Raw genomic sequence first — 12,665 nt, 5'->3', positions numbered from 1 at the left:
TGTGGTTGGGTGATCTGTCCGTCAAATGTTACAAGCTGCACGATTAGTTAGTGGATTTTATACCACAGCACTGTAGAATGCTTGATTCTGATTGATCAGGAGGTATTGATTAATTTTCTATAACAGAATGGCGAAACCCAATAGATCTTCTTTCTTGGTAACAAGCTACAAGCTACATTATTTTGTATTATTAACCTGTTAAAGTAGAAAACATAGAGGCTGGTGAGGTTTATAGCTATTTCTATGGAAGTTATGACAGGAACTAAATTGTTCTATGAACGTTCAATTACTATATGGAATATGGAATACAATGTCCATTTTATTAGGAAAACCTGTACACCTGCCCATTTATGCAGTTATTCAATCAGTCAGTCATGTGGCAGCAGCACAATGCATACAATTATGCTGATACAGGTCAAGAGCTTCACTTAATGTTCATATCGAACATCAGAATGAAGAAAAAAAAATAGCTCTATGACTTTCACCATGGCATGGTTGTTGCCACCAGATGGGTTGGTTTAAGTATTTAATAAACTGCTGATCTGGGATTTTCACAGACAACTGTCTCTAGAGTTTACACAAAATGGCGCAAAACCCAAAAAAACATCATGTGGAGGGTCTGCACGCTGAAACACCTTGTTGATGAGAGAGATCATAGGAGAATGACCAGACTAGTTTGAATTGACAGGAAGTCTATAGCAACTCAAATAACCACTTTTTATAACCGTGGTGAGCAGAAAAGCATCTCAGCATGTCATATCAAACCTTGAGGTGGATGGGCTACAGCAGCAGAAGACCACATTGGGTTCCAGTTATGTCAGCCAAGAACAGGAATCTGAGGCTATCATGGGCATAGACTCACCCAAACTGGACAGTTGAAGATTAGGAAAAAAAATCATCTGGTCTATTTCCAGTCTTGAACTCTCCAGTTTGGGTGAGTCTGTGCCCATGATAGCCTCAGATTTCTGTTCTTGGCTGACAGAACCGGAACCCGATGTGATCATCTGCTGCTGTAGCAAATATGCAGGGGTACAGGTGTTCCTAATAAATTGGATGGTGAGTTTATATTGTGGATTAGGTTTGTCCAAACCAGCTTAGAACATTTCATTATCAAGAATTAAGCATTTTCTGAAGAAAAAAAAGTATACAGTATATATCTTGACTTACTTACTTAGCATATATTGTAGTTCTTTAAAGCATAGCAGGTGTGACATGGACTAATGAGTGTTGATGACTTTGTACACCTGAGTAATAACTGCTGAAGCCAGCTCCGTAGTCTTGAGTAGGTTATTAGCAAACAGCTTGCTATCTAAGGAAATGTTCAGAACCAAATTACAGAAAATGCATGAGACCTAGATTGCTGTAGATAAATCAATCAACAAACCTAATCAAATTCCTTTACATTACACTGTTGTTTTGATGGACTGAAACACATCCAAATAGTATCGGCATGTCACTATTCTTGATGTCATTTCTGAAATCTGATTAGCACTACAGATGAGCAAACCGATGCTTTTAATGATGAATTGTATTTTGTATGTCACAGAACACAGAGCATGATGAAAGCTGGACTGTATGCTCAATCAATCATATTGATCAATAATATTGAGCAGGCTCTTATGGGCCCAATACAGACAGGCTGTTCATTATAACAGACAGCACAGAGAAGGAGAAGGAAAGGGCCAAGGGCAGAGAGAGAAAGAATGAGAACAGGAGAGATATTTCAGTGCTCTTGTGGAGAATACATTCAAAGGTGAGGCCAGAGATAGGAGTAATGCAGTGGCTCAAATCAAATAAATCCTGTGAGACAAAGATTAGCTGATGTCCACACAATACAACTCTCTCTCACTCTCTGTCTCTCTGTCTGTCTCTCCCTGAAGCTGATGGATGGTAGAGAATGAGACACAGGCAGTATAACACCAATTTACCCTTCTGACCTTTAACCTTCTGGCCTGATCTCTTTTAAGATAAACATTAGGACACATTTAAATTTCTTCATATACAGAGTAAAATAAGAAGATATCCAGCTACATAGAAATTTGTCTACATAACTATAGGCTATATAACAATACAATTGCTTAGAAACTCAACTCAAAATGTGAATAAGAGAAAGAAACAACTATTAACAGCTATTAATATTCTTTGCTTATCTTTTCAGTAGTTTGACAATCATATCAGCATAGCTTGTCTACTGTCCTCAACATGTAGATGTTTTTAGAGAGGCAGCAGCACTACTGAAACAGAAGGAGACTGAGATGGCTGGAGGAACAGATGGATGTGATCAAGAGGAACATTTAAGCTTAATTTGAAATGTAATACTGTTTGGAGATGGGGTGGACTTTGGGTACGTCCCTATTTGTAGAAATCTTCTTTTCCTAGTAGACTATATGGTGAAAGGTTTGTGAACACCTCACCATAACACTCATACTGTATGCGATTCAAGATTTAGTCCATGCTGTGCTGTTATAATAACCTCCACTAGGCTTTCCACTAGATTTTGGAGCATGGCTATGCGGACTTGTCCATTCTGTAACAAAAGCATTACTGAGGCCAGGCAGGTCTGCCTTCCAGTTGATCCCAAAAGTGATCACTGGGGTTGAGGTCAAGGCTATGTGCAGGCCACTCAAGTTCTTCTGTTCCAATCTTGTCAAATCATGTCTTCAAGGACCTTGCTTTGTGCACAGGGGCATTGTCATGCTGGAACATGTTTGAACCCCTTAGTTCCAGTGAAAGGACTACAAATAAAGACACCTTTTGCAATTGTGTTTACCCAACTTTGTGGCAACAGTTTGGAGAAGAACCACATATTGGTTTCATGGCCAGGTATCTACAAAGTTTCCGCCATATATTGTATACCATTTGTGAGAATAAACAATCTTGTGATTGAAGATAATAAGCTAACATGACATTGGAATTCTGTCACCTAGTTTAAACAGGCCATGATTATATAAGAGAGAGGAGATAGCATAAGTTTAATAACTTTGCTTAAAGGTTGCACCTGGAGCTCAGAACTGGCCTGTTGTGATGAAGGGAAAACCCTAAACCGGTTCGTTGAACTAGCCATTGGCATTGAGAACCTCCTTAGAGTCTGAAAACCCCTCAACGTGGAAGTATCCAGCACAGTTGCATCCACATGAGCGAACAAGATCCCATGCAATTCGGATATACTCATCTTTCTGCTGAAAGAAATTGTCACATCAGACAACACCTCTGCCTGTATTGTGGTCAAGCAGGACATCTAAGGTCCTCCTGCCTGGTTTACCCTCAACAATGAACCGCCATGGTGAGTGCATGCAGTTCATTACTCCGCTCTGCCTCGTGTCTGAACTTACCTGTTATATTAAAATTCTCTAGGAAACCGATAAATACCACAGCCATGCTTGACTCTGGGGCCACGGGTAACTTTATTGATGAGGGATTCGCCATGGCCCACGACATACCTCTAAAATCCTGTAACTCTCTTTTGGCAGTGGCAGCACTAGACGGATGCCCATAGGGGTTCACTACAGTGGCCACAACCCACTACGTTAAAGGAGCTGTAACGTTTCCTAGGATTTGCCAACTTCTACAGACATTTTTATCAGAGGTTTCAGTACCATAGCTGCACCTCTGACACCCATGCTGAAGAAAGGTGGCTCTCGGCTCGTCTGTTCCCCGACAGCCGTCCGAGCCTTCAAGGACTTCAAAGCTTGCTTTACCACTGCACCCATCCTCCACCATCTTGACCCAGACAAGCCATTTGTTGTTGAAGTGGACACTTCCAATACGGGCATCGGAGCCATACTCTCCCAGCGTCATGGCACTCCTCTCAAGCTCTTCCCCTGCGCCTACTTCCCCCACAAACCCTGCGCCACTGAACAGAACTATGACATCGGGAATAGAGAATTACTAGCCATGAAAGCCATATTTGAGGAGAGGCGCCACTTGCTGGAGGGAGCTAAACACCCATTCTTAGTGCTCACGGACCACCAAGACCTAGAGTATCTGCACCGCAAAAAGAGCCAGGCAGGCTAGGTGGGCTCTGTTCTGCACCCACTTTCACTTCACTGTCACTTACCACCCTTGGTCAAAGAACACCAATTCCAATGGTCTCTCCTGCCAACACGAACAGTCCCAACAAGCTCAGACCGAGGAACCCATCATATCTCCCATAATAATCGTCGCGCCTATTTAATGGGACATCATGACAGAAATAACCCATGCTCAATCTCATGACCCACCCTAACCCTCCTAACAGCACTTATGTCCCACTCATGGCCCACCATGCAGGCAGGCACTATCTCATATGTGCAGAACTGTTCCATCTGTAACATCAATAAATCATGTAAACAACTCCCGGCCGGGTTACTACACCTGCCACCCATACCTCAGCACCCTTGGTCCTAAGGTTTGCCTGTGATTGATCTGTGCCTTTATGTCTGTTTATATTGTTTCATATAGTAAAGCTGCAAATGGATACTCACTCCACTGACCCTTCATTAAAGTCACTTTTGTCAGAGGTAGACACGTGGGATTTCAACATCTAAATATTGATTTGCATTTTCAGATTTTCAGAAATTTTTTAACAATAGTAAATATAGTACTACCATAACACCCAAATTTTGCACAGCACTAGTTAGTTGAGTGATTTGTTACTGCTAGTAACCTTTTAAGCTATGTATATAGAAAAACTATTGTTTGTTGCACATGCAAGAGGGATGTCAGTATTGATTTACATAATCTCAGATATTTATTTAGTCAAATCCATCCAAATATGTGAAATAATCTAGGCTTTGCTCATCTATAACACCGGATAAGTCAACTAGTCCTTATTTTTTCAGTATCTGAATATCAGTTTGCTTTGTCACATACTCAGTGATTTATTTACCAGTAGCCAAAATTCTCCAAATCTAACATAACATGCCAAAATATTTTCTTAATTACATTATCTTAGTTACTGTATAGTTAGTGAAGTTAAAACACAGGGTCTGTAGTTCAACATCATTCCGTAATAATTGGCATGTCTATGACAATTTCATGGCATCAGAAACTCCAGAGACACTGTGCTTTAATGTTTTTTAAGTCAAGAAGTAAAATAGTAAATATGAAAACTCATAAACTAAAACATAATCCTGTGTATTTGGCATTAGTTTATATATATATATATATATATATATATATATATATATATATATATATATATATATATATATATATATATATATATATATATATATATATATGTATGTATGTATGTATGTGTGTGTGTGTGTGTGTGTGTGTGTGTGTGTGTGTGTGTGTGTGTGTTTGAGGCATTGATTACACAGTGGAGTGGAAACGCACCATGCCTTCTCATTAACAATGTACTCAAATATCACAACCTCACACCCAGCACCCTGCTAGTGTGAGCACTGGGCATCATGCCATTACACCCTCCTCTTATGTCTGCCACCTTTTCTCATGCCAGCAGCCTGGGCAAAATGCCATATTCTAAGTGAATGAATCTGCTGAGTGCCAACTGCATCAGATGCTACCATGACAGAGGGGCGGGCACAAGCAGACCCGAGCACAAGTGCTGCTACCACAGGGATCATAAGTGTTTAGATAGAGGGGAGGGGGAGGGGGAGGGGGAAGGGGGTCCGCTAGCAGCCTTGAGCTTCCTGCTTACTTTTAATCTGCTGACATTAACTCTTTTGGTCACTGATATTTAATAATATGCTGCTTGAGTTCTCAGTGTAGGTTTTTGTTGGCATTAGGCATTTTTCAAGCTAATAAAACTGGCATTATGTAATTATCTTAAAAACCCTGTCAACTTAGTTTCACAGTTAGCTGCTAATTATTAGCTGTCAACTGTAGCTTATGGGTGGTATGGTGGTGCAGCAGTTAGTGTTGCAGTCTCATAACTCCAGGGTCCACAGTTTGATCCTGAGCTCAGGTTACTGATTTGAGTTTTGCATATTTCCCATGATCATGTGGGTTTCCTCCAGATTTTTTTTTTGTTTCCTTCTATTTCCAAACACCTATTGACTGACTACTCTAAAGTGCACCTAGGTGAGAATGAATGTGTATGATTCGTCTGATGCAAGGTGTATTTCCACCACTTCCACAGTGTTCCTGGGCAAGGCTCTAGATCCACCATGACCCTGACTAGCATAAAATACTTACTGAGGGTGAGTGAGTGAGTGAGTGAGTGAGTGAGTGAGTGAGTGAGTGAGTGAGTGAGTGAATGAATGAATGAATGAATGAATGAATGAATGAATGAATGAATGAATGAATGAATGAATGTGTTTTTTCTGGGGGGCAAGGTGGCTTAGTGGTTAGCATGTTTGCCTCACACATCCAGGGTTGGAGGCTTGAATCCCGCCTCCACCCTGTGTGCACGAAGCTTGCATGTGCAATAATGTGCTTCAGGGTTTTCCTCCAGGTAATCCAGTTTCCTCCCACAGACCAAAGACATATGTTGTAAGCCAACTGGCATTTCCAAATTGTGTGTTATTGTGCCCTGCAATGGGTTAGCACCCTGTACAGGCTCCACCATAACCCTGTGTGGGATAAGTGGTATGGAAGATGAATGGATGGATATGTTTTTTCTTTCAGTTAAGAGATTCCTAAATGCTATTTCCCTCCATTTTCTCCTAGCTGGTTTAAGTGTAGAATGGACAGTGTAGCTCTTCTTAAATCAAAACTGGTCATCTCTGTGTTGCTGAAAAATACCAACATCATGGTTTGAGTCAAATATTCTGCTTTGTTTTGCTTTTGAACCTTTTTTTGCACTATGGGCTTATGTTGCTGGTAAGACACCACTACCATTCATTAAACAATCTGACATACCAAACAAGTTCTGATCAGTAGGCTAGATAATGAATTTAGGATTTGTCAACCCCCTAAATCTATGTGAAAAAGGACATTTTGATACCATGTGACCGCGGCTCTAAATGCATGTGTTGGTGTATTGTGCTTTATGTACTTGAATAGAGTGGAAGCTCAGGCATGACTTAAATGAGTAACTCCTACATCTGTGAACCATGTATTTCCTTTTCCAGGTAACTCGGTAGTGTCATGCTCCAGCCAGAAGAATTGGAATTAGATGAATTGGAAATGGAAGGACTTGCAGATACAACTTCACCGATGCTAAAATAATATGGGAACCGAAGCAACAAGGTCTCGTGTCCACTCCATTCATACCAATGAAGACCATCACACTACTCAGCTCTCCTCCATCCTCCATACTTGTAACCCGCTGTCCTGAGCGTTTGCTGGAAATCTCGTCAGCACAAATAAAGGGATGAAAGACTGTCTGCTCGCTGGAATTTCGCCATGCATCTGGATTATATCTTATGGTAGAACGCTAATCGCAGAGACAACACACTGCTAACGTCGGAACTGTTTTATTTGTCCAGTTTCTTCTTTCTCCAGCTGCTTAGACGTTCTGTTGTGTTATGGTTTTCTTTCTTCTGTCTGTCGATGCTTCCTGTAACCTCACATTTTGACCCTGAAATGAAAAGTGACATTTTTGTTTTCCCTTCCCAAAAACCTTGTTTCTGTCTCAGCATCTTAACTTCAGAAACTAGAGCTGCAGTTCTGGACTTACTGACCATCTGTAGATTATTTTGTTCCTTTTATAATAAAGAAATAATAAGTAAAATTTTTGACGCAAAAGACAAATGAAACAGTAGATGTTATGGTATAATTCTGTAAAAGTGTAAAAGATTACAAGTATCAGATTCTTAGATCCAGAAGAAATTAAAGAAAAAAAAGATTCCTCTAACAGTTTTAATATTGATGTTTTTAACCAGCCTGGTAACTGCTATTGAGTACATGTGTCAGTATTATCTAAAATAAATAAAGCTATTTCAAAGGAACCCAAGTGTATGTGTTCAAAATTGAATCAAGTGTGATTGACGTTTGTTTAGTGTTGTCTGTCTGCATTTCCAGAATGTGGATTAAGCTTAAAATAATATTTTTCATCTTTTAAATACAGCAACAATAACAATAAAAAAAGAATATCAATTATAGAGAAAACACTCTACCCAAAGCATTAACACAACTCTCTGTTTTATCCATGTCCCCTGATTTGAACTGTCGCTGTAATCATAAAGTCTATGCTATTCATTCTGAACATCCATTCAACACTCTTAGTACTGTTTGACTTGATAGTATACAATTATGGAAGTATATTGATTTATAATCCCACTATCCGGGCTTCAGGCTCCCTGCAACCCTGTGTATGATGAGAGGTACAAAAAATGGATGGATGGATGGATGGATGGATGATACAGGAAACGTGGATAATACTATTATTATTAGACTTGTCAGTGAGTGCTTTGAGCTTGCGAAGAATCCTTAGATCAGTGATCACCAATCCTTTTCTGGAAGATCTACCTTCCTACAGAATTGAATTCTAGTCCTGATCTGACACATCTGCTCCAGATAATCAGTCTACTTGATTAGCCAGATCGGCTCCATTGGATTAGAACTAAAAACTGAAAGAAGGAAGTTATTTCGAGACAGGATTGGTGGTCAATGCCTTAGAGTGGTTAGAGTCAGCACATTCATAGATTATATAAAATGCACTGAATATATAATTCAGATGCGCAAACCAAAAAGGCAGAGTGGAATTAAATGGGTTTAGGATGTGAGTGAGAGTCAGAGTACTATATACTAGTACTAACATTTATAGAAGGGGTGTCCAATCGTATCCACAAAGGGCCAGTATGGGTGCAGGTTTTCATTCCAACCAAACAGAAGTCAAGTCTACTAAGACCCAAGATAAACTGATTAAACAGGTGGAATCAGGTGTGGCTCCTGATTGGTTGAAGTTAATCTTGCCCAGATCTTTGTAACCAGAGAATAATGGAGAAGAATGGAGTTCTCCATTTCCTCCATTCCACATATTTATTTGGGCATGGCTGAACTTAATGAATATGCAAGGTAAGAGGATGTTTAGGGCCCCAGGGAATCAGTGGGCCTCACCAAATACCCAGAAGTATATAAATGTATATAAAGTATTAATTTTCGATCATATTTTGTTTGGTCAGGATATCACCATTAAAGTTTTAACTTTATTATTACATCTGCATGAATGTGGGGCCCCCTATCATGGATTAGAATGGACCATTCCATTAGTTCTGTGCACACACAAGCATCTCCACACTGGCCAGAGTTAGAGAAAGTTAGCAGATTCAGAAGAGCGAGCGCAAGTAGCACAATAGCAACAGAGCGAAGTCGAAGTTAAAGTTGCAAGGAAATAATTTAACAACGAAACGCAACTACCCCAGTGGAGCAGAAAAAAGAAGAGACACAAAAGAACGTAGCCAAACTCTTTTTGGCTTAGTTGTTTCTCTAACTCTAGGAAAAAAAAAATATTGAGTGCTTTGAGAGAGAGAGAGAGAGAGAGAGAGAGAGAGAGAGAGAGAGAGAGAGAGTAAAATAAAGGTTACAAAAGTAAAAGGGCGCATAATTGGTGTGTTGGGGCCCGATATCCGCCCCTGCTTGTGATTGAATCTGACATTACTGATATTACATTTACAAGTAAAGGTAAATTTTAAATGTACAGCATTTAGAATACAGTATTATTATTATTATTATTATTTGCTTCTCAGCCCACTAAAACTGTCCCTTACCTTGAAACATAATTAAAATACAAAAATTGTACACTTTTATTAATTTGTGAAGCCTTTTTACATCTCATGCTTAAAACATCTTTTTCCATGAGTTCCATTATAGGTTGTTTAAAAAAAAAAAGCACATTTTAGTTAACAGCATTCACTCCACCCTATTACCTGTAAACATGCACCCTCTTTACATATTTTTAATATCCATATAAAAGTCACATGTTTAACAGGAAGTTGCACCATCCAAATTTCCTGAAGATCATGGGATGGAGAAAAGTAAGTTCTCTCTTTAATTTTTTTCCTTTCTTTTCAGTAATACTGTAATACTGACTGGCAAAGTATAACCCTTGATTGGTTGAAAGTAAAAAATGTATTTTTAAAAAAAACGACCTAATGTCCTTAATGTCTTCATGCCATTAGCACGGGTGCTAGTTAACCACATGTTGTTTATTTGTTAATTCTAAATGTCATCCTTGTTACTTTTAACCCTGTTATTAATTATGAGCAATTATCAGCAAAGAAATCTTGTTAAAACAGAGATTGTTCTCTGAGCTGGATTAACACACTAGTTGCATGGTTCAGTATATGAACATATTCGAACAGCATTCGCCTTTGCCTTTATTATCAAACACACACTAAAAAATGCTATTTTGTAGTGTGTGTTTGATAATACACACTATTATCCTCATCCTCATACACACATGCACATATACATCATAGCAGTATTCAACACAGCCAAGTGGCAAAGCAAAGAAAAATCTTGCTATGATGCACACCACTCTTCAGACTGATGCATTAGAATTTACATAATTACAGAAGCTCAATCAAATCAGCAACTCCTTTTACTCACTGCAAATGTGTATATGTGTAGGTGAAGTATGCATGACATTAAAATAGCTGCAATATTAAAGTTTAGGCCTTGTACTCTTCTACTCTCTTTGCCCTTAGACTTTGTTCTTGTCAGTCTGCTCTGTTCCAGACATGACACTTATAATCTGACGCTGATCGGATTTAATATACTAGTACAACACATCAAAGACTGAACATATTATATTAGTGTAAACCTGATCCAGGCACAGTTTTGTGTAAATGACTTGCCTGAAGAATAAGACACTGTCTAAGAGTCTCTTTAACTGACTGATGGATTTACACTCTAACTCTTGAAGGAGACATATGCTTCAGTTCAAGCTGACATACTTTACAGTCTATATACAGTACAACCCGTTATGCAGCTTTCATCTGCCATAAATGCACAAAGAGTGATGGGAACAGATGAGGACGACGTTCTATGCACTGTTGAGAGCAACGAGCAAATAATATCAGCTTAACACTGCATATGGAATGGTTTCATGATGGAACTTATTTACACGTGCATTTTAAAGCGATGAAAATCTGCCTTGGTGTTCTAATAAATGTTTGGCTTATTATTGCATTTTGACTTCAATCCTCCACTATCCATATACACACTGACTGAACTGTGTACTTGTGTGAGTACTGCACTAGTCCATTAAATATTTAATAGTACATATTTATCTTATGAATACATTTTTAATCTTTTAGTTTTCAGTGTTTACTGTGAACATATTGCTTCATAAACTTAGAGAGTGTGCAAGAGTATATAAATTGAAAAAAAAAAAAAAAAGATACACTTGGTGTTGCTGCAGCAGTTCCAGATGCACACCAGCTACAGGAGCAGTTCTGAATCTGTTAGTGTGTATAACCTCTCCGGTGGGTGTGCTTGTGTGAAAAGTTAAAAGCAGAAAGCATATCAGATATTATCAGAAGAAACTGTCTGAACAGGACAGAACAAAGTGGGGTGACGCTCTACCGAGGGCCTATGGCCTAGTTTACACCTTCCCCACCCCAAAAAAGCAACAAGACACTACTCTGTGATTCCACAGTGATACACAGTTGAAACTTTGGCACATGCACACACTTACACAACTACAGCACTGACACATGGACAGAATTTTACTGTTACAGCACACACAACAGTTGCAAAGTTTCTGTTACAACATAGACACGCAGATATAATGATTCTGGTGCAACATTAACACTCATATGTCATATGGTAACAGGTTCAGCACTTATATGGTCACAATTACTGGCATCTGACCATGAGTTGCAGTTACAGCACTGACACAGTGAAATGAGGTTAAGGTTAATAATATGGACACAATGCTGTTATTACATCAATGTTACAGCACTAGAATTAATACACAGGTCTAGTTAGAGCACTGAAATAAGATGTTATGTTACAGAGTTACAGTAGTGAAGCATGGATAAAATGCTACTGTTTCAACAGTGAAACATGTTCAAAAGGTTGCAGTTACACCGCAGATACACTGACACAGTGCTACTGTTACATCAATGACACATGGACACAAGGTTAGAGTTAGGGCACAAACACATGGTCATAAGGTTGCATTTACAGCATGGACACTCAATATTATTGGTATTTACCTAAATAAAGCTTGTACACATTCACATAATGCTACAATTATAACAGTGACACATCACAATTTGGTTACAACTGCAACATTGATGTTGCACCTGAACACTGCTGATAACTGACCCATTTCCAAAAATCTGCATTTAGAGAACAGACAAATGGAGACAGATCTCCTGTTACAGCCTTTGTCTAAAATACAGGGTGTCTCGAAAGTCTTCATACACAGGGGACTGTGTATGCCAGCACCATGTCGGTTGTGCATTCATCAGCAGATATTTATGGACCTCTACTACTTGGTTGGTCCGCAACACTTGCAGTCTTTTTGAATTTGTTAATAAGTTTGGCAACAGTGTCATGTGTGATGTGCTCGCCATGTTTCCTGTTAAAGTCCATCGCAACCTTGCGACAGCTTCCCTATTCAGCCATGAGAATGATTTCAATATGTTCTTCTTTTGTCAAAGGCGCTCTTAAAGGATATCTGTGGAAAAAAATAAAATAAGTATGACACAGTTTGTTTTTAAAAAAGTGTATAATTTCCCCTATGTATGGAGTCTTTTGGAACACCCTGTAGTACAGTTACTGTAGGACACAGATACATGGACACAATGCTACTATCACAC

The 12,665-nt window shown here is 39.1% G+C and overlaps 1 protein-coding gene across 1 annotated transcript in view; it reads left to right on the top strand.

The window, feature by feature from the left end:
* Positions 1 to 7,835, top strand: part of tafa3b (TAFA chemokine like family member 3b) — a 170,373-nt gene extending 162,538 nt beyond the window's left edge. Inside the window, exon 7 of the mRNA XM_017467230.3 lies at positions 7,023 to 7,835. Coding sequence (XP_017322719.1) covers positions 7,023 to 7,034 — 12 coding nt within the window. The 3' untranslated portion in view covers positions 7,035 to 7,835. The remainder of the gene's footprint in view (positions 1 to 7,022) is intronic.
* Positions 7,836 to 12,665: the final 4,830 nt, after the last annotated feature.

Source organism: Ictalurus punctatus, chromosome 5 (assembly GCF_001660625.3).
Source record: "Ictalurus punctatus breed USDA103 chromosome 5, Coco_2.0, whole genome shotgun sequence".
Lineage (NCBI taxonomy): Eukaryota > Metazoa > Chordata > Actinopteri > Siluriformes > Ictaluridae > Ictalurus > Ictalurus punctatus.
The sequence above is the reverse complement of the archived record's forward strand: the minus strand, read 5'-3'. Positions and strand labels throughout refer to the sequence as shown.